Source organism: Opisthocomus hoazin, chromosome 1, assembly GCF_030867145.1.
Source record: "Opisthocomus hoazin isolate bOpiHoa1 chromosome 1, bOpiHoa1.hap1, whole genome shotgun sequence".
Classification (NCBI taxonomy): Eukaryota; Metazoa; Chordata; class Aves; order Opisthocomiformes; family Opisthocomidae; genus Opisthocomus; species Opisthocomus hoazin.
The window spans coordinates 4060040-4081154 of record NC_134414.1 but is presented as its reverse complement, the minus strand read 5'-3'; the positions used below and the strand labels follow the sequence as shown (position 1 = coordinate 4081154).

At 60.6% G+C, this 21115-nt stretch overlaps 2 protein-coding genes across 3 annotated transcripts; one reads left to right on the top strand and one right to left on the bottom strand.

Moving 5' to 3' along the window:
- Positions 1–234: 234 nt before the first annotated feature.
- Positions 235–4181, bottom strand: LOC142360668 (putative mitochondrial transporter UCP3). Of its 2 annotated transcripts, none has more exons than XM_075415202.1 (7): positions 4107–4181; positions 2425–2566; positions 2129–2339; positions 1138–1335; positions 950–1051; positions 693–873; positions 235–586 (listed from the first exon to the last, which is right to left on the bottom strand). In XM_075415202.1, the coding sequence occupies exons 1-7, from the start codon at positions 4133–4135 to the stop codon at positions 490–492; spliced, it is 960 nt and encodes a 319-aa protein (XP_075271317.1). In that variant the 5' UTR covers positions 4136–4181; the 3' UTR covers positions 235–489. The 2 variants fall into 2 exon arrangements, with proteins under 2 accessions (XP_075271317.1, XP_075271318.1); XM_075415203.1 differs by having other exon boundaries at positions 2437–2566.
- Positions 4182–6462: 2281 nt separating this feature from the next.
- On the top strand, positions 6463–19749 carry LOC142361186 (dnaJ homolog subfamily B member 13-like). The gene is made up of 11 exons (XM_075419555.1): positions 6463–6511; positions 7037–7198; positions 7428–7501; positions 9200–9313; positions 10016–10087; positions 15808–15970; positions 16468–16625; positions 17972–18085; positions 18747–18860; positions 18958–19034; positions 19462–19749. The coding sequence occupies exons 1-11, from the start codon at positions 6463–6465 to the stop codon at positions 19613–19615; spliced, it is 1251 nt and encodes a 416-aa protein (XP_075275670.1). The 3' UTR covers positions 19616–19749.
- The last annotated feature ends 1366 nt before the right edge of the window (positions 19750–21115 follow it).

The following is a 21115-nucleotide window of genomic DNA, read 5'->3' as shown; positions in this document are numbered from 1 at the left end:
GGCAGCGTCCCCCCCCGGGGCAGCGGTTGTGGCTGTATTTCATCCTACTTGGAAACCCTCTCCGCCACACCCTGGGAAGACTTCGAGCGCCTCTTTTGCTTTCGGATTTGCCTTTTTCTATCGGGAGATCAAAATAAAATCCCCCCCTGAAGCAAAGCAAGGAGCCCTGCTGCGCTCGCACCCCATAGGGGCGGTTTATTGGAAGGAATTGCAGGAACGGCCGCGTCCCCCGGCTCGGTCCCGCCGCTGCCGGGAAGCGCTGCTCTTCCCAGCTGGAAAAAAAAAAACCTGTATTTTTTTTTTCCTTTTTTTCCACCTTAAACTTCTCTCCGGAAACCTTCTCGTCGTTTCTCCGTCCGTCTCATCGCTCCCTCTCCGGAGTCTCCGTCGGGCTGGGGGCGTTGGCCATCGCTGCTCTCCCACCGCTTCACCAATTAATGTAATTTACTCTTGCGTCTCGCCAACGCTGACGAGAGGGGCCGGGGCGGGTCAGGACTGTGCCAGCACCGTGGCGCGCTGCAGCTGCTCGTAGGAGACGAACATCACGATGTTCCAGGAGCCGAGCCGCAGGAAGGACGGGACGAACCTGCGCCGGGAAGAGCAGCCGCCGGCGTCGGGATGGCCGGGGAGCGCCGGGCGATGCCGCAGGGTGAAGCGCGGCGTCGGTGTCAGCACGACGTCCCCCAGCTCACCCCTTGTAGAAGCCGGCGAGGCCGTCCTGCATCAGCAGGGCGAGGAGGCAGCTGAGCACGTTGCGGTACTGCCCGGGGCCGGCGTTCATGTACCGCGTCTTCACCACGTCCACCGGCGACGCCACCAGCGTGGCGCAGAAGCCGGCGCCGAAGGCGGCCACGAAATGGCAGGGGACGTTGTCTGCAGGGCAGAGCTGAGCGTCGTGGAGAGGGGGACGGCGCCCGGCTGTGTGTCCCCTCCCCAGCGCCGTCCTCACCTGTCATCAGCTGCGCCCGCAGCAGCGCGTCCTTAACGAGGTCGTAGGTGACGAGCTCGCCGCAGTTGATGATGGCGTTGCGGGCGATGTTGGGCAGCGTCCCTGTGCAGGAGGGTGGTGGCATCCCAGGTGGGTGTCCCCATTCCCACCCCTTCCCAGTCCCCGTCCCAGTTCTCCTCCGTCCCTACCTCGCCACAGCCCGCGGACGCCCTCCTCCCTGGCGATGGTGCAGTAGGCGTCCACCGTCCCGCTGTACCGCCGGGCGCCCGCCGGCAGCGCCCCGTTGGCCTGGAACCGCACCTTGACCACGTCGGTGGGTTGGGCGCACGTCACCGCCACCGCGCCCGTGGTGCAGCCCGCCAGCACCCGCGCCCCCAGCCCTGCGCCTGGAGAGGGCAGGCGCTGGGAATCCCAGAATCACAGGATGGTCGGGGTTGGCAGGGACCCCTGGGGATCCCCCAGCCCAACCCCCTGCCAGAGCAGGGTCACCCAGAGCAGGCGGCACAGCACCGCATCCAGCCGGGTCTTGAATATCTCCAGAGGAGACTCCCCAGCCCCTCTGGGCAGCCTGGGCCAGGGCTCCGTCACCCTCAGAGGGAAGAAGTTCTTCCTCATGTTCAGCTGGAGCTTCCTCGGCTTCAGTTTGTGCCTGTTGCCCCTTGTCCTGTCGCTGGGCACCACTGGAAAGAGTCTGGCCCCATCCTCCTGACCCCCACCATGCAGATATTTGTAGGCATTTCTAAGGTCCCCTCGCAGCCTTCTCCAGGCTGAACAAGCCCAGCTCCCTCAGCCTCTCCTCGTAGGAGAGATGCTCCAGTCCCCTCACCATCCTCGTAGCCCTCCGCTGGACTCTCTCCAGTAGCTCCTCATCTTTCTTGAACTGGGGAGCCCAGCACTGGACACAGCACTGCAGATGGGGCCTCACCAGGGCAGAGCAGAGGGGGAGGAGAACCTCCCTCGCCCCGCTGCCCACACTCCTCCTGATGCACCCCAGGATCCCATCGGCCTTCTTGGCAGCCAGGGCACGCTGCTGGCTCATGGTCAACCTGTTGTCCACCAGCACACCCAGGAACCCCCCACCCCGTCGGGACCCCTGGGGGGTGAGCAGTTTGGGGACCCCCTCCCCCGGGAGAGGGTCGTTGCTTTGGGGACAGGGTCCCGACCCCCCTGGCTGCTCACTCTCGGCACCCTTGGGGGTGTAGAGCTGCTTGACGGAGTCGTAGAGCCCGATGCGGATGGAGGCGAAGCTCATCTGGCGCTGCAGGCCGGCCGCCAGCCCGCTGTACAGGCTGCGGGGTCCCTCCGTCCTCACCATGGTGCTCAGCGTCCCCAAAACGCCCCGGTACTGCACGGTGCCGGCGCCGCGGGGGATCCGCACCTCGCCCTGGATCTGCGGGATGCAGAAATGGGGTGATGGGGGTTTGGGGGGGGGTTGTCACCCCACCGCTGCGGGGGGCCGGAGGTGGGGATCGTACCTGCAGCCGCACCTTGGCGGTGTCCAGGGGGAAGGTGACGAGGTCGGCGATGCAGCCGGCCGTCCCCGCGCTGAAGAACTTCACGGCGGCTGTCGGGGGCACCTCGGGGGGCTTCAGACCCACCATCGTGGTGGGGTGGGCGCTGGGAGGAAAAAGGGGGAGCCCGGTTTAGGGACGCGATGGCTGTGGGACAACTTCGGACAACCCCGAAAGCCAAATTTCCCATTTCCTCGCCCGCAGCCCGGGGGAAGCCGAGGCTCGGGGCGTCCTCGCTCGGCACGGGGTTCACCGATGTCCCCCCCCACCCCGTCCAGTCCCACCCAGGGCAAAACAGAGGAGCTGGGTGAAAGCCTCTCCCCCGCCGTGACCTCCCCGGGGCCGCACCGTGGGACCTCGGCACCGCGTCCTCTGCCTCACGCCCCTCGCTGCGCAGCCATCGCCCGGCTGCCGGCGCCTTGGCCCTCGCCTTATATCGCGCGCGGGAGGACATTCCAGCGGCCGCGGGCGTCGGGTGACAGCCAAACCCAGTTCCCCCGCTGGCATTTGAGACAGTGACGGTGGGGCCACCCAGCACTCGTGACGGGGCTGCTGTGTTTCCAACCCTCCGCTCCCCCACAGGGCTCGGGTTGGGAGGGGGGGTCCTGCCCCGACCTCCAGCACCCACGGGTGCGGATTTTTAGGCTAAACACGTGCTGGGAAGGGCGCGGCGCAGGCAACGAGTGCCCAGGGCTTTGCGATGATGGTTTGGTGGCAGAGCGGGGCAGGTCGGAGCCCTTCGACCCCGGCATGGACCCCGCAGCCGTAATCCTGGGAGGGGATCGTGCCCCTGGACACAGCACTGGTGAGGCCGCACCTCGAGTGCTGTGTTCAGTTTTGGGCCCCTCACTCCAGGAAGGACATTGAGGGGCTGGAGCGTGTCCAGAGAAGGGCAGCGAGGCTGGGGAGGGGTCTGGAGAACAAGTCTGATGGGGAGCGGCTGAGGGAGATGGGGCTGCTCAGTCTGGAGAAGAGGAGGCTGAGGGGAGACCTTCTCGCTCTCTACAGCTCCCTGACAGGAGGGTGTAGTGAGGGGGGGTTGGTCTCTTCTCCCCAGGAACCAGCGACAGGATGAGAGGAGATGGCCTCAAGCTGCGTCAGGGGAGGTTCAGATTGGATATTGGGAAAAATTTCTTTCCTGCAAGAGTGGTCAGGCCTTGGCCCAGGCTGCCCAGGGCAATGGTGGAGTCCCCAACCCTGGAGGGGTTCAAACACCATGTGGATGTGGCCCTTGGGGACATGGTTGAGCAGACATGGTGGGGTTGGGTTGGCAGTTGGACTTGATGATCTTGGAGGTCTTTTCCAGCCTTAATGATTCGGAGATTCAAGAAATGCCTCTTCTCCGTTTTCTTAAAACTCGCCCCGTCTGTCCCCGGGAGCCATCCCGCACTACAGGCACCCCCCGCCACGCGACGCGCTCCCGGCAGCCCGCACGTCCCCCTCGCTGTGCAGAAAGCCTCGGCTCTTGCCCGCCCGCACGCAAGAGCGATTCTGAGCTGGTTTGACGCTGCCTTTGCTGCATCCATCGGGCTCCAGGCAGCTCGTCCGGCGCCAACTCCCCTCTCCGGCTCGCTGCCGGCTCGTTTTCCTGGCCCATGCTCCACCGCTGACCCAAACGCAAGGGGAAGAAGCTGTTGATCTCATACCTCAGATGCAACTCAGCTGTCGACATCATCACCTCCTCCGTGACCGTGTTCACGACCCAGCTGCCCTCGCCGGGAGTCACAGGGCCGCGCTGATGGCCCCGCTTCGGGCGGCTGGCGGGAGGCTCCGAGCTCTGCGGCAGCGTGCGGGCACCGAATCACAGAATGTTTGGGGTTGGAAGGGACCTCTGTGGGTCACCCAGTCCAACCCCCTGCCGAAGCAGGGTCACCTACAGTAGGTTGTAGAGGACCTTGACCAGGCGGGTCTTGAATATCTCCAGAGAAGGAGACTCCACAGCCCCTCTGGGCAGCCTGGGCCAGGGCTCCGTCACCCTCAGAGGGAAGAAGTTCTTCCTCGTCTTCAGCTGGAACTTCCTCGGCTTCAGTTTGTGCCCGTTGCCCCTTGTCCTGTCGCTGGGCACCACTGGAAAGAGCTTGGCCCCGTCCTCCTGACACCCACCTTGAAGAGATTTATCGGCATTTCTAAGGTCCCCTCGCAGCCTTCTCTTCTCCAGGCTGAACAAGCCCAGCTCCCTCAGCCTCTCCTTGTAGCAGAGATGCTCCAGTCCCCTCCTCATCCTCGTAGCCCTCCGCTGGACTCTCTCCAGTAGCTCCTCATCTTTCTTGAACTGGGGAGCCCAGAACTGGACACAGTACTCCAGATGAGGCCCAAGGCAGGGCCCAAGAGATTTTCCCCACCGGGGTCTAACGCAGCACGGGCGAGTCGTCAGCAGCGAGTGACGCATTCAGGATTTCCCCTGTGAAAAACCAACCCTGCAGAGGCGGGAGGAAACAGGGATGCTGCCACTTCCGTTCTTTAAATCCTGAATTCAAAGCATGGTGTGAAAAGGAGCTTGAATTCGGAGCACCCGCTCGCCTCCGAGGTCCGACTCGTTCCGCGCCGGCTGCGCTATCCGGCCATCATCTGTCTGCAACGCGGCGAGCTTCCCGCGTGCCCCCTGCCCGGCCGCGGACCTGCGCCGTCCCCGGGGGAAGGAGTTTCTCCAGGGGAAGGGGTCCCGTCCGCCCGGTGCCCACCGGCTCGGGGCACCTTGCAGCAGCCAGCAAGAAACCGGGGGAATTTTATTGAAAGGCAAAGACTGGAGAGCAGTACAAAAATAACTTAGCTTGGTTTGTACCAAAGTCCGTTACCCAAAAGGTACCTGACATAAAAATGTACAAAAATAATTTAGGATAGAAAAAAAGTTACATATTTGTAGTAAAACCCTTTTGTACACACGTCAGGACGTTGCAGTACCCTTGGCCCATATTTACAGGAGCAGCTCGGGCACACGCGTTCCTCGAGAAGCGGAGAATTACGCTTCCCACCAAGGATTTTTGAAAGGCCACCAGGGAGGGAGCTCGTCTTCACAGCGGGGAGGCAACAGGTCACTGCTCGCCGCTGGGACGGCAAACTCCCGCTCTGCTCCACCCAAGGAGCCGTCTCACACCGGGATGCTTTGTGTTCACTCCAGAAGTACAAAAGAAGGTTAAACAGAGAAAGTTCATACGAATAAATCTGAGAAATGGAGCTTCTGGAGAGCCAACATCAGCTTGTTGGTCACCGGAGCGGTGAGTCTCAGCGGGGACCTGCCCTCGCAGGACACAACGCTCGCTCAGCTCCCCGTGGTCGGCCGCCGGGCTTCAGGTCCCGCTGAGGGGACACCAACCAAGCAAATTAAAAATCAGAGCCCGAAACCTACGGCTTCCACCTCCTCTTCCCGGAGGACTCGGCCTTTGCCGCCGTGTTGGGCCGCGGCTCGGGAAGCAGCCGCCGGCCTCTCGCCAGCGCTACTCCTTCTTGGACAGCTGAGCAGAGAAGATCCTGGCGATTCTTTTGGTTTCCTCTTCCGAGAGATCGGCCGTGGGCCTGGGACGATTCGGCCTTCGGTACGGGATGCCCCCCGGCACCGCTCCGCTTCGGCCCTGTGGAGAAGGAGCGAGACGTTAGAGCTCTACCCCGCGTCCGTTTTCTCCGCGCAGCGAACGCCGGCGTCGCGCAGCGTGCGAGATGGTGGATACAAAGGAGAAAAAAAACCCTCACAAAGTGTTCTCCGGTGCTCACCGGTTCTCCTTGGAGGGGTTTTTCCCTCATTCCGCACGCCGAGAGGCAGCTGGTTGGGAAAAGCCTTGTTAGTTCCAAGTCCTGGGGAAGAAAAAAAAAATCCGCGAGGGTGCAAGCTTTCCCTGCCCGCCCCAGGCTTCAGAGCTGCAGCGCTGCTCTTCCTCAGCGCCGCAGAGAGCCAAAGCCGAAGGCCGAAATTCAAAAGGTCCAGGCCCCAGCGGGCTCTGGCAAGTGAACTGTGAATTTGTGAAGGTCGACCCTCGGCCAAAGCCGCCTTCTATGAAGCACGGAAGAATGACACCAGCGCACTCACAGAACCCCAGAATCCCAGCGGCAGGGGTTGGCAGGGCCCTTGGGGATCCCCCAGCCCAGCCCCCTGCCGAAGCAGGGTCACCCAGAGCAGGCTGCACAGCACCGCGGCCAGGCAGGTCTGGAATATCTTCAGAGAAGGAGCCTCCACAGCCCCTCTGGGCAGCTCACCCTCAGAGGGTCCTCCTGACCCCACCCTGAAGATATTTATAAACATTTATTAGCTTCCAGCTCAGCTTTCTATTCTCCAGGCTGAACAAGCCCAGCTCCCTCAGCCTCTCCTCGGAGGAGAGATGCTCCAACCCCCTCATCATCCTCGTAGCCCTCTGCTGGACTCTCTCCAGTGTTAAGACTGGAAAAGATGTCTAAAATCATCAAGCCCAGACATCAACCCATCCCCACCATGCTTACTAACCTACTGCTTCCATCCCACCTTGCTGTCCCCAAGCTGGTGTGCTCCCCCCCTGCCCCATCCTGTCTCCATCCTCCACCCAAGCAAAGCCTGGATCTCAGGCTCTCCCCTCTCATGGCCATTCCCAACTCCTCCTCCTTCCCTAAGCCACGAAGAAAGGCGTCTACGACAAGTTTGGAGAAGAGGGGCTCAAAGGCGGCATCCCCTTGGAGTGTGGCGGTGAAAACCTCTGGAGCACTGGCTACGTGTTTCACAACAACCCGGACAAAGTCTTCAAGGAGTTCTTTGGTGGAGACAACCCCTTTGCGGGTAGGTGGGGGGCTCCGGGGGGTGGCCCAGGCTCCCCCTCTGTGTGGGGCTGTGGCCACCACCACCTCTGAGCTTTAAGCTTTAGGAGATGTTTCCCTGCCCCAGCTACTCTCAGGTCCCTCTGGGGCTGCTGGTCCCCCGCTGCCTGGAGGTTAGATCCTGACTTCCCTCGGTCCCAGGCGGGTGAGAGGCCCGAGGGGCGCGTGTTCAGGCCATCAGCTCTCCCCAGCGACCGTTGGGCCCCTTTTCTTCGAGGATTTGCGGCAAAAAGAGGGGTTGGGTTGGCGAGGCTGCCGTAAAGGCGTGAGCAAGATAAAAATGCTCCCGGAGGAAAACTCTTCAGCTGGAGGGGGAAGGTGGTCCCAGGCAGAAGCAGGTTTCTGGGTGGCAGATTTAGGGCGCTCAGCTTCCATGATGAGGAGACCCCAAGGGACCCCCCTAGACCTCTGATGCGAGCGTGGTGACCCCCCTCAGCCCACCTCTGCTCGCTCCTGCAGAGTTCTTTGCTGAGGATGGCTCGGAGTTGACCCTGCCCTTCGGAGGGCTGCGAGGACGAGGAGCGGTGAAGCAAGACCCCCCGGTCGTGCGGGATCTCTGCCTCTCCCTTGAAGACCTCTTCTACGGCTGCACCAAGAAGATGAAGATCTCGCGCAGGGTAGGGGCGGTGGGGCTGAAGGGGGGGGGCACGCTGGGCAGGGTCGGGGGGTGGCTCCACGTCTGCGCTGCGGAGGGGGATCTGCACGGAACCCGGCACAAACACCGGCAGGATCCGAACGGGTGCTCTCCTCTCCTGGCTTGCCAAAGGGAATTCGGCGCGAGGGGTGAGGTGGAAGCTGGTGGGAAGGCAGGGCTGGTTTCGGAGCAGGGTGAGGAGCAGCACAGCGTTTCCTGGGCTCGCACAGTTGAATTTTTACACCGCGCTGTGTCTCCTCTCTGCTCCCAGTGACCTGCGTCCCTCCTCTCGCTGTCCCAAATCTCCTGGTTCCAGCCCTGAGTTTCTCCTGCTTGATCTGATCCCATTTGTACCTGCAGCTGCCTAGCTGTGGAGCAGGAGCCGTCCTTGTCACCACTGGCTCACGTGTGGCTGGATGAGCAGAGCAGCTACAACCCTGTCTTTGGGCACCATGGCGTCACAGATCACCTCTCTGTGTTGTCCCTCGGTGGGGTGGCAGCCCTGCTGAGAAGGACTTGGGGTGCTGGGGGATGAGAAGCTGGCCAGGACCCGGCAGTGTGCGCTGGCAGCCCCGAAGGCCAACCGTGCCCTGGGCTGCATCCCCAGCAGCGTGGGCACGGGGTGAGGGAGGGGATTCTGCCCCTCTGCCCCGCTCTGCTGAGACCCCCCGGGAGTCCTGCGTCCAGCTCTGGAGCCCTCAGCACAGGACAGAGCTGGAGCTGTGGGAGCGGGGCCAGAGGAGGCCCCAGCAATGATGCGAGGGCTGGAACCCCTCTGCTGGGAGGAAAGGCTGGGAGAGCTGGGGCTGCTCAGCCTGGGGAAGAGAAGGCAGCTTTCCAGTGCTTAAAGGGGGCTGGGGACAAACGTTTCAGCAGGGCCTGTAGCATAGGACAAGGGGAACGGTTTTGAACTAAAAGAGGGGAGATTTAGACTGGATATGAGGAGAAATTAATTTATGGTGAGGGTGGTGAGGCCCTGGCCCAGGTTGCCCAGAGAGGTGGTCGATGCCCCATCCCTGGGAACATTCCAGGCCAGGTTGGACAGGGCTCTGAGCGACCTGATCCAGTTGGAGATGTCCCTGCCTGTGGCAGGGGCCTTGACTGGATGGCCTTGCCATGTCCCTTCCAGCCCAAACCATTCTGTGACAGCCTGGAGGTGGCTGCCCCACCAGCCGGGCCGTGTCCGGCACCGCAGGGTCCTCATCCGGGCTGGGGGAACCGGAGCCCGGTGCTGGCTGCTCTGCCGGCCGAGCCGAGCTCCCACCTGGCCGCAGACCCAACCTCTCCCAAGGGCACCCGGTTCTGCTCACCCCCTCATCTACCCCCCAGGTGATGAACGAAGACGGCCAAACGAGCACCATCAGAGATAAAATCCTCACGATCGACGTGCAGCCGGGCTGGAAGCAGGGCACCAGGATCACCTTCGAGAAGGAAGGAGACCAGGTAACGACCCTGGCGGAAGCTCTTTGCGGGTTGCCCGTTGCTGCGGGCGGTCGGCAGCGCGGCGAACGGGGCGATCCAGCGTCACCGCGCTCAGAAACGCGCTGAGGAACCCTTCCTGCCCGGGTTTTCCGTAGGATGGTTAAAAACAGAATTGAAAAGGGGTGGTTTGCTGCCTGGTGTCACCTTTGTGAACCCCGGTCTGATTTCTCTTGGCTGTTTTGTTTTATTAAATGAACAAAACACCTTCCCCTTCTCCGTAGCCAGCTGAAAGCAGCCACCAAGGGACAGGCATTCGTGTCACCTTTCCCTCTGTAAGATCATATGGTTTAGACCGAAAAAATCCAGATATCTTATTTTTCCCCTCAATTTTAGGGCCCAAACATCACCCCAGCTCGCATCACCGTCATTGTGCAGGAGAAACTCCACACAATGTTCGTTTTTGGGGTTTTCTTTCCCCTCAGTTTTAGGGCCCAGACATCATTCCAGCTGACATCACCTTCATTGTCCAGGAGAAATTCTACGTGATGTTAGTTTTTGGTTTGGTTTTTTTCCCCCTTCAATTTTAGGGCCCAAATATCACTCCAGCTGAGATCACCTTCGTTGTGCAGGAGAAACTCCACACGATGTTCATTTTTGGGGTTTTTTTCCTCTCAATTTTAGGGCCCAAACGTCATTCCAGCTGACATCACCTTCATTGTCCAGGAGAAACCCCACCCGAGGTTCAAAAGAGCCAACGACAACCTCGTGTACATCGCCACCGTCCCCCTGGGGAAGGTAAAGAGCCCAAGCGAGAGGCCGGAGCCGGCCCCGGCTTACGTTTGCCCCCTGGGGCTGTGCGTGGCAGCTGCGGGACCCGCTGTGTGCCTTGCAGGCGCTGGTCGGCTGCGCGGTGGAGGTGAGGACGCTGGACGGGAGGCTGCTGAACATCCCCATCAACGACATCGTGGAGGAAGCGCCGTGGGGCAAGCGGCTGCGGGGCCGGCGCGGTGGCCGAGGAGGCGGACGGGGCACTTGGGAGGAAACTCGGCGTTGGCGCGCTGCTCCCCGGTGAGAGCTCGGCGCTTCCCGAGCGCGTCCCCGTTGCCGGAATTAGCGCGATTTTGGTGCTCCAAAGCTTTTCCAGGAGCTGTGGGGCTGGGGGGAAACCAGCCTGGAGGAGGAGGGTGCCCACCACGGGCTGATCTTCTGGGAGAGGGCTTGGTGTGGGTGGGTGGAAGACCCGAGGAGCCTGGGGACACAAGGCAGGCCTCCGCTTGGAGCTGGAGGAGCAACCTCGCCCTGAGAAACCCGCTGGGAAGCGTGCGGGGATGGGGGGGCTCTGCGGTCGGGGAGCTGGGTCCCGCGGCTCCTCCCAGCTCCGTCCTTCCCTTCGCAGCCCCACGTACTGCAAAGTGGTGCCGGGGGAGGGGATGCCGCTGCTCCAGGACCCCCGGCGCAGAGGTGACCTCCTCATCTACTTCAACATCTGCTTTCCCAAGAAGCTCACGCCGGAGAAGAAGACGCTCCTGAGAAGCGCTCTCCTGTCCTAGGGAGCGACGGCCTCCGCCCTCCCTCCAATAAAGCCCTGGGAGCAGGTAGAGGGGGTTCCCGGCACCCAGCACCCCAAAACGCAGCACCCTTGTGCCTGTTTCCCCTGGGCCTCAGCGAGGAGTCGGCTCCATCCCTGCCACCCCACGAGGGGTGCTGGAGGATTTGGGGGGGGGGGGGGGCGGGTTGCAGTACTCCCAGCTCCACTCCTGCATGGGAGCAGCGACGGTTCACAGAATCCCAGCATGGTGGGGTTGGCAGGGCCCTCTGGAGATCCCCCAGCCCAACCCCCTGCCCAAGCAGGGTCACCCAGAGCAGGATGCACAGGACCACGTCCAGCCGGGGTTGGAATATCTCCAGAGAAGGAGACTCCACAGCCCCTCTGGGCAGCCTGGGCCAGGGCTCCATCACCCTCAGAGGGAAGAAGTTCTTCCTCATCTTCAGCTGGAGCTTCCTCGGCTTCAGTTTGTGCCCGTTGCCCCTTGTCCTGTCGCTGGGCACCACTGCAAAGAGTCTGGCCCCGTCCTCCTGACACCCACCCTGCAGATATTTATCGACATTTCTAAGGTCCCCTCTCAGCCTTCTCTTCCCCAGGCTGAACAAGCCCAGCTCCCTCAGCCTCTCCTCCTGGGAGAGATGCTCCAGTCCCCTCCTCATCCTTGTAGCCCTCCGCTGGACTCTCTCCAGTAGCTCTTCATCCTTCTTGAACTGGGGAGCCCAGAACTGGACACAGTACTCCAGATGAGGCCTCACCAGGGCAGTGTAGAGGGGAAGGAGAACCTCCCTTGTCCTGCTGGCCACACTCTTCTTGATGCACCCCAGGATCCCATTGGCCTTCTTGGCAGCCAGGGCACACTGCTGGCTCATAGTTAACCTGTCGTCCACCAGGACACCCAGGTCCCTCTCCGCAGAGCTGCTCTCCAGCAGGTCCACCCCAAGCCTGTACTGGTGCATGAGGTTGTTCCTCCCCAGGCGCAGGACCCTGCCCCTGCCCTTGTTGAACCTCATCAGGTTCCTCTCTGCCCAGCTCTCCAGCCTATCCAGGTCACGCTGAATGGCAGCACAGCCTTCTGGTGTATCTACCATACCTCCCAGTTTGGTGTCGTCAGCAAACTTGCTGAGGGTCCACTCTAACTCTTCATCCAGGTCGTTGATGAAGAAGTTAAACAAGACTGGGCCCAGCACTGACCCCTGAGGGACACCACTTGTCACCAGCCTCCAACTAGACTCAGCGCCGCTGATGACAACCCTCTGAGTTCTGCCATTCAGCCAGTTCTCTATCCACTTCACCGACCACTCATCCAGCCCACACTTCCTCAGCTTCCCCAGGAGGATATCATGGGAGACTGTGTCGAAAGCCTTGCTGAAGTCAAGGTAGATAACATCCACAGCTCTCCCTTCGTCTACCCAGCCAGTCATGTCATCGTAGAAAGCTATCAGATTGGTCAGGCATGATTTCCCCTTGGTGAATCCATGCTGACTACTCCTGATAACCTTCTTTTCTTCCACTTGCTTCATGATGGCCTCCAGGATAAGCTGCTCCATCACCTTTCCCGGGATGGAGGTGAGGCTGACCGGCCTGTAGTTCCCTGGGTCCTCCTTCTTGCCCTTTTTGAAGATTGGAGTGACATTGGCCTTTCTCCAGTCCTCGGGCACCTCTCCTGTCTTCCAGGACCTCTCAAAGATGATGGAGAGTGGCTCGGCAATGACATCCGCCAGCTCCCTCAGCACTCGTGGGTGCATTCCATCGGGGCCCATGGATTTGTGGACATCCAGATCGCTTAAGCGATCCCTCACACAGTCCTCCTCGACCAAGGGAAAGTCGTCCTCTCTGTAGGCTTCCTCTCTTACCTCCGGGGCCTGGGATTCCTGAGGGCCAGTCTTAGCACTGAAGACTGAAGCAAAGAAGGCATTCATTAGCTCTGCCTTTTCCGCATCCTCCGTCACCAGGACACCCGCCTCATTCAGCAGCGGCCCCACGTTGTCCCTAGCCTTCCTTTTGCTGCTGATGTAGTTGAAGAAGCCCTTCTTGTTGTTTTTGACATCCCTTGCCAGCTTCAATTCCAGGTGAGCCTTGGCCTTCCTCGTCGCATCCCTGCATGCTCTCACTACGTTTCTGTACTCTTCCCAAGTGGCCTGTCCCTCTTTCCACATGCCATGCACCTTTCTCTTCTGCCTGATCTCCGCTAGAAGCTCCTTGTTTAACCATGCAGGTCTCCTTCCTCCTTTGCTAAATTTCTTTCTCAGGGGGATGCATTGCTCCTGTGCATGGAAGAAGTGTTGTTTAAAAAGCGACCAGCACTCATGGACCCCCCTGCCTTCGAGAGCCCTGGCCCACGGGATTCCTCCCAGTAGCTCCTTGAAGAGGGCAAAGTCAGCCCTCCTGAGGTCCAGGGTTTTGATCCTGCTTATCGCCCTGCTTCCTCCACGCAGGATCCTGAACTCGACCATTTCATGGTCACTGCAGCCGAGTCTACCTCCAACCTTCACGTCCTCCACCAGTCCCTCCTTGTTTGTTAACACGAGGTCCAGCAGTGCGCCTTTCCTTGTTGGTTCCTCCACCACTTGCATCAGAAAGTTATCATTGATGCTCTGTAGGAACCTCCTGGATTGCGCCTGCCTAGCTGTATGGTCTTCCCAGCTGATGTCAGGGTGGTTGAAGTCCCCCATGAGAACCAGAGCCTGTGACGGTGAGGCTGCTTGCAGCTGCCTGTAGAAGGCTTCATCAACCTCCTCCTCCTGGTCGGGTGGCCTGTAGTATACACCCACCGTAATGTCACCCTTATGAGCCTGTCCCTTAATTCTAACCCACAAGCTTTCAACTCCTTCTTCACTCGCCCCCAGGCCAAGCTCAATGCATTCCAGTTGCTCCCTCACATATAGAGCAACTCCCCCACCTCTCCTTGTTGACCTGTCTTTCCTAAAGAGTCTGTAGCCATCTATGACAGCATGCCAGTCATGCGAGTTGTCCCACCACGTTTCTGTGATGGCGACCAAGTCGTAGCTGTCCTGCTGTATAATGGCTTCCAGCTCCTCCTGTTTATTGGCCATACTACGTGCATTGGTGTAAACACACTTGAGCTGGGCTGTCAATCTCACCCCTGGCCTTGGCACTCCAAGCCTAGGCTCATCCCTAGTGAGCTGGGCAATATCCCCTTCCCCCTTCGAACCTAGTTTAAAGCCCTCTCAATGAGCCCCGCCAGCTCGTGGCCAAGAATTCTTTTCCCCCTTTGAGATAGCTGAACTCCACTTGTTGCCAGCAGGCCCGGTGCTGTGTATACCTCCCCATGATCAAAAAAGCCAAAATTTGACCGATGGCACCAGTCCCTAAGCCACCTGTTAACCAGGTGAGTTTTCCTGCCCCTTTCAGTGCTGTCCCCTGCCACTGATGGGATGGAGGAAAACACCACCTGCGCCCCTGATCCCTCAACCAGTCGCCCTAGTGCCCTGAAGTCCCTTTTGATGGCCTTGGGACTTCTTTCTGCTACCTCGTCCCCGCCAACCTGCATTACCAAGAGGGGGTAGTAATCAGAAGGCCGCACCAGACCAGGGAGTTTCTTCGCAACATCCCTCACCCGGGCCCCAGGGAGGCAGCAGACTTCCCTGTGGGATGGGTCCGGTCGGCAGATCGGGCCCTCTGTTCCCCTCAGAAGGGAATCGCCTATGACAATGACCCTCCTTTTTTTCTTAGTTGAGGCAGTTGTAATACGTGGGGCTGTCTGACTCGTTCTAGGCAACCCCCTGGATGGAGCCTCACCTTCACCCACATCCTCTGTGGCCAGTCCCTCACATTCCAGAGCCCCATACCTGTTGCTTAAGGGCAACTGAGCAGGTGAGGGAGGCCGGGGGGAAATTCGCTTGCCCCCCCGAGCAGGGACCCGTTTCCATTCCCCCCCATCTCTTAGGCCCCCTCTTTCTGCTCGGTGGCAAGAGGGTAGGGGGTTCTCTGCTTTCTGTGGAGCCGCCTCCTGCTGCCGCTGCCTCAGGGAGGGCAGGGTGCGGCTCCACCAGTCGATCTCCCTCTCACACTCCCGGATGCTCCTCAGCCTCTCCACTTCCTCCTTCAGTTCTGCCACCAGGCTGAGCAGGTCATTCACCTGCTCGCACCGAACACAGCCGCTGTCTCTGCTGCCCGCCGGTACGAGCGCCAGGCTCAGGCACTCCCTGCAGCCAGAGACCTGGACACCCGCGTTCTTGCATGGGGCCTCTGTCTGGGTCCCCACACTCCTTCGAGCCACAGCTTTACCACGGGTGGTAACCATGGCTAGAGTATCTCCTGGAAGAGCGATGCCCACTACTCGAGTAGCCAGAAGGGGCGGCTGTACCCTGCCAGTCGCCTTCCCCGCTCGCCCTGCCCGCGCAAACTGCTGCGCCGCTCCCGGGCTGCTGCGCCGCCTCTGTTTGCCGCCTCTGTTCGCCCGCGCTCCTGGTCGCTCGCGCTCCCTGGGGGCTGCTCTTATCCCTGAGGGGGTTTGGCCGCTGTCACACTCGACTCCGCCCCCGCTGAGTCAGAGCTGCTGCTCGTTGGCACTTCCCGCTTTCCCGCTGAGGGGGGGGGCTGGGGTCTCCTCTCTCTCTCGGCGCTTTTTGCCGCCTCGCCGCTGCGGTTTTGCCACCGGAGAAAGGGTCCCTCGGCGCGAGCCTCTGCTCCAGAACCCTTCACCTTCAGTAGCTTCGCCGAAATGCATCTCTCGTAGGAGAGATGCTCCAACCCCCTCATCATCCTCGTAGCCCTCCGCTGGACTCTCTCCAGTGTTAAGACTGGAAAAGATGTCTAAAATCATCAAGCCCAGACATCAACCCATCCCCACCATGCTTACTAACCTACTGCTTCCATCCCACCTTGCTGTCCCCAAGCTGGTGTGCTCCCCCCCTGCCCCATCCTGTCTCCATCCTCCACCCAAGCAAAGCCTGGATCTCAGGCTCTCCCCTCTCATGGCCATTCCCAACTCCTCCTCCTTCCCTAAGCCACGAAGAAAGGCGTCTACGACAAGTTTGGAGAAGAGGGGCTCAAAGGCGGCATCCCCTTGGAGTGTGGCGGTGAAAACCTCTGGAGCACTGGCTACGTGTTTCACAACAACCCGGACAAAGTCTTCAAGGAGTTCTTTGGTGGAGACAACCCCTTTGCGGGTAGGTGGGGGGCTCCGGGGGGTGGCCCAGGCTCCCCCTCTGTGTGGGGCTGTGGCCACCACCACCTCTGAGCTTTAAGCTTTAGGAGATGTTTCCCTGCCCCAGCTACTCTCAGGTCCCTCTGGGGCTGCTGGTCCCCCGCTGCCTGGAGGTTAGATCCTGACTTCCCTCGGTCCCAGGCGGGTGAGAGGCCCGAGGGGCGCGTGTTCAGGCCGTCAGCTCTCCCCAGCGACCGTTGGGCCCCTTTTCTTCAAGGATTTGCGGCAAAAAGAGGGGTTGGGTTGGCGAGGCTGCCGTAAAGGCGTGAGCAAGATAAAAACGCTCCCGGAGGAAAACTCTTCAGCTGGAGGGGGAAGGTGGTCCCAGGCAGAAGCAGGTTTCTGGGTGGCAGATTTAGGGCGCTCAGCTTCCATGATGAGGAGACCCCAAGGGACCCCCCTAGACCTCTGATGCGAGCGTGGTGACCCCCCTCAGCCCACCTCTGCTCGCTCCTGCAGAGTTCTTTGCTGAGGATGGCTCGGAGTTGACCCTGCCCTTCGGAGGGCTGCGAGGACGAGGAGCGGTGAAGCAAGACCCCCCGGTCGTGCGGGATCTCTGCCTCTCCCTTGAAGACCTCTTCTACGGCTGCACCAAGAAGATGAAGATCTCGCGCAGGGTAGGGGCGGTGGGGCTGAAGGGGGGGGGCACGCTGGGCAGGGTCGGGGGGTGGCTCCACGTCTGCGCTGCGGAGGGGGATCTGCACGGAACCCGGCACAAACACCGGCAGGATCCGAACGGGTGCTCTCCTCTCCTGGCTTGCCAAAGGGAATTCGGCGCGAGGGGTGAGGTGGAAGCTGGTGGGAAGGCAGGGCTGGTTTCGGAGCAGGGTGAGGAGCAGCACAGCGTTTCCTGGGCTCGCACAGTTGAATTTTTACACCGCGCTGTGTCTCCTCTCTGCTCCCAGTGACCTGCGTCCCTCCTCTCGCTGTCCCAAATCTCCTGGTTCCAGCCCTGAGTTTCTCCTGCTTGATCTGATCCCATTTGTACCTGCAGCTGCCTAGCTGTGGAGCAGGAGCCGTCCTTGTCACCACTGGCTCACGTGTGGCTGGATGAGCAGAGCAGCTACAACCCTGTCTTTGGGCACCATGGCGTCACAGATCACCTCTCTGTGTTGTCCCTCGGTGGGGTGGCAGCCCTGCTGAGAAGGACTTGGGGTGCTGGGGGATGAGAAGCTGGCCAGGACCCGGCAGTGTGCGCTGGCAGCCCCGAAGGCCAACCGTGCCCTGGGCTGCATCCCCAGCAGCGTGGGCACGGGGTGAGGGAGGGGATTCTGCCCCTCTGCCCCGCTCTGCTGAGACCCCCCGGGAGTCCTGCGTCCAGCTCTGGAGCCCTCAGCACAGGACAGAGCTGGAGCTGTGGGAGCGGGGCCAGAGGAGGCCCCAGCAATGATGTGAGGGCTGGAACCCCTCTGCTGGGAGGAAAGGCTGGGAGAGCTGGGGCTGCTCAGCCTGGGGAGGAGAAGGCAGCTTTCCAGTGCTTAAAGGGGGCTGGGGACAAACGTTTCAGCAGGGCCTGTAGCATAGGACAAGGGGAACGGTTTTGAACTAAAAGAGGGGAGATTTAGACTGGATATGAGGAGAAATTAATTTATGGTGAGGGTGGTGAGGCCCTGGCCCAGGTTGCCCAGAGAGGTGGTCGATGCCCCATCCCTGGGAACATTCCAGGCCAGGTTGGACAGGGCTCTGAGCGACCTGATCCAGTTGGAGATGTCCCTGCCTGTGGCAGGGGCCTTGACTGGATGGCCTTGCCATGTCCCTTCCAGCCCAAACCATTCTGTGACAGCCTGGAGGTGGCTGCCCCACCAGCCGGGCCGTGTCCGGCACCGCAGGGTCCTCATCCGGGCTGGGGGAACCGGAGCCCGGTGCTGGCTGCTCTGCCGGCCGAGCCGAGCTCCCACCTGGCCGCAGACCCAACCTCTCCCAAGGGCACCCGGTTCTGCTCACCCCCTCATCTACCCCCCAGGTGATGAACGAAGACGGCCAAACGAGCACCATCAGAGATAAAATCCTCACGATCGACGTGCAGCCGGGCTGGAAGCAGGGCACCAGGATCACCTTCGAGAAGGAAGGAGACCAGGTAACGACCCTGGCGGAAGCTCTTTGCGGGTTGCCCGTTGCTGCGGGCGGTCGGCAGCGCGGCGAACGGGGCGATCCAGCGTCACCGCGCTCAGAAACGCGCTGAGGAACCCTTCCTGCCTGGGTTTTCCGTAGGATGGTTAAAAACAGAATTGAAAAGGGGTGGTTTGCTGCCTGGTGTCACCTTTGTGAACCCCGGTCTGATTTCTCTTGGCCGTTTTGTTTTATTAAATGAACAAAACACCTTCCCCTTCTCCGTAGCCAGCTGAAAGCAGCCACCAAGGGACAGGCATTCGTGTCACCTTTCCCTCTGTAAGATCATATGGTTTAGACCGAAAAAATCCAGATATCTTATTTTTCCCCTCAATTTTAGGGCCCAAACATCACCCCAGCTCGCATCACCGTCGTTGTGCAGGAGAAACTCCACACAATGTTCGTTTTTGGGGTTTTCTTTCCCCTCAGTTTTAGGGCCCAGACATCATTCCAGCTGACATCACCTTCATTGTCCAGGAGAAATTCTACGTGATGTTAGTTTTTGGTTTGGTTTTTTTCCCCCTTCAATTTTAGGGCCCAAATATCACTCCAGCTGAGATCACCTTCGTTGTGCAGGAGAAACTCCACACGATGTTCATTTTTGGGGTTTTTTTTCCTCTCAATTTTAGGGCCCAAACGTCATTCCAGCTGACATCACCTTCATTGTCCAGGAGAAACCCCACCCGAGGTTCAAAAGAGCCAACGACAACCTCGTGTACATCGCCACCGTCCCCCTGGGGAAGGTAAAGAGCCCAAGCGAGAGGCCGGAGCCGGCCCCGGCTTACGTTTGCCCCCTGGGGCTGTGCGTGGCAGCTGCGGGACCCGCTGTGTGCCTTGCAGGCGCTGGTCGGCTGCGCGGTGGAGGTGAGGACGCTGGACGGGAGGCTGCTGAACATCCCCATCAACGACATCGTGGAGTAAGCGCCGTGGGGCAAGCGGCTGCGGGGCCGGCACGGTGGCCGAGGAGGCGGACGGGGCACTTGGGAGGAAACTCGGCGTTGGCGCGCTGCTCCCCGGTGAGAGCTCGGCGCTTCCCGAGCGCGTCCCCGTTGCCGGAATTAGCGCGATTTTGGTGCTCCAAAGCTTTTCCAGGAGCTGTGGGGCTGGGGGGAAACCAGCCTGGAGGAGGAGGGTGCCCACCACGGGCTGATCTTCTGGGAGAGGGCTTGGTGTGGATGGGTGGAAGACCCGAGGAGCCTGGGGACACAAGGCAGGCCTCCGCTTGGAGCTGGAGGAGCAACCTCGCCCTGAGAAACCCGCTGGGAAGCGTGCGGGGATGGGGGGGCTCTGCGGTCGGGGAGCTGGGTCCCGCGGCTCCTCCCAGCTCCGTCCTTCCCTTCGCAGCCCCACGTACTGCAAAGTGGTGCCGGGGGAGGGGATGCCGCTGCTCCAGGACCCCCGGCGCAGAGGTGACCTCCTCATCTACTTCAACATCTGCTTTCCCAAGAAGCTCACGCCGGAGAAGAAGACGCTCCTGAGAAGCGCTCTCCTGTCCTAGGGAGCGACGGCCTCCGCCCTCCCTCCAATAAAGCCCTGGGAGCAGGTAGAGGGGGTTCCCGGCACCCAGCACCCCAAAACGCAGCACCCTTGTGCCTGTTTCCCCTGGGCCTCAGCGAGGAGTCGGCTCCATCCCTGCCACCCCACGAGGGGTGCTGGAGGATTTGGGGGGGGGGGGGGGGCGGGTTGCAGTACTCCCAGCTCCACTCCTGCATGGGAGCAGCGACGGTTCACAGAATCCCAGCATGGTGGGGTTGGCAGGGCCCTCTGGAGATCCCCCAGCCCAACCCCCTGCCCAAGCAGGGTCACCCAGAGCAGGATGCACAGGACCACGTCCAGCCGGGGTTGGAATATCTCCAGAGAAGGAGACTCCACAGCCCCTCTGGGCAGCCTGGGCCAGGGCTCCATCACCCTCAGAGGGAAGAAGTTCTTCCTCATCTTCAGCTGGAGCTTCCTCGGCTTCAGTTTGTGCCCGTTGCCCCTTGTCCTGTCGCTGGGCACCACTGCAAAGAGTCTGGCCCCGTCCTCCTGACACCCACCCTGCAGATATTTATCGACATTTCTAAGGTCCCCTCTCAGCCTTCTCTTCCCCAGGCTGAACAAGCCCAGCTCCCTCAGCCTCTCCTCCTGGGAGAGATGCTCCAGTCCCCTCCTCATCCTTGTAGCCCTCCGCTGGACTCTCTCCAGTAGCTCCTCATCTTTCTTGAACTGGGGAGCCAAGCACTGGACGCAGCACTGCAGCTGGGGCCTCACCAGGGCAGAGCAGAGGGGGAGGAGAACCTACCTCGACCTGCTGGCCACACTCCTCCTAATGCACCCAGGATCCCATTGGCCTTCATGGCAGCCAGGGCACGCTGCTGGCTCATGGTCACCCTGTCGTCCCCCAGCACTCCCAGTCCCTCTCCGCAGAGCTGCTCTCCAGCAGGTCAGCCCCAGCCTGTACTGGTGCCTGGGGTTGTTCCTCCCCAGGCGCAGGACCCTGCCCCTGCCCTTGTTGAACCTCATCAGGTTCCTCTCTGCCCAACTCTCCAGCCTGTTCGGGTCTCGCTGGATGGCAGCACAGCCTTCTGGCGTATCCACCACTCCTCCCAGTTTGGTGTCATCAGCAAACTTGCTGAGGGTCCACTCTAACTCTTCATCCAGGTCGTTGATGAAGAAGTTAAACAAGACTGGGCCCAGCACTGACCCCTGAGGGACACCACTTGTCACCAGCCTCCAACTAGACTCAGCGCCGCTGATGACAACCCTCTGAGTTCTGCCATTCAGCCAGTTCTCTATCCACTTCACCGACCACTCATCCAGCCCACACTTCCTCAGCTTCCCCAGGAGGATATCATGGGAGACTGTGTCGAAAGCCTTGCTGAAGTCAAGGTAGATAACATCCACAGCTCTCCCTTCGTCTACCCAGCCAGTCATGTCATCGTAGAAAGCTATCAGATTGGTCAGGCATGATTTCCCCTTGGTGAATCCATGCTGACTACTCCTGATAACCTTCTTTTCT

Coding starts and splice junctions, on each gene's coding strand:
- LOC142361186 (XM_075419555.1), top strand. CDS start 6,463: ATGACACCAGCGCACTCACAGAACCCCAGAATCCCAGCGGCAGGGGTT. Junction 18,086..18,746: donor TCGAGAAGGAAGGAGACCAG/GTAACGACCCTG, acceptor TCTCAATTTTAG/GGCCCAAACGTCATTCCAGC. Junction 18,861..18,957: donor CCACCGTCCCCCTGGGGAAG/GTAAAGAGCCCA, acceptor TGTGCCTTGCAG/GCGCTGGTCGGCTGCGCGGT.
- LOC142360668 (XM_075415202.1), bottom strand. CDS start 4,135: ATGATGTCGACAGCTGAGTTGCATCTGAG. Junction 2,340..2,424: donor CCGCCAAGGTGCGGCTGCAG/GTACGATCCCCA, acceptor TGCATCCCGCAG/ATCCAGGGCGAGGTGCGGAT. Junction 874..949: donor GCGGGCGCAGCTGATGACAG/GTGAGGACGGCG, acceptor TCTGCCCTGCAG/ACAACGTCCCCTGCCATTTC.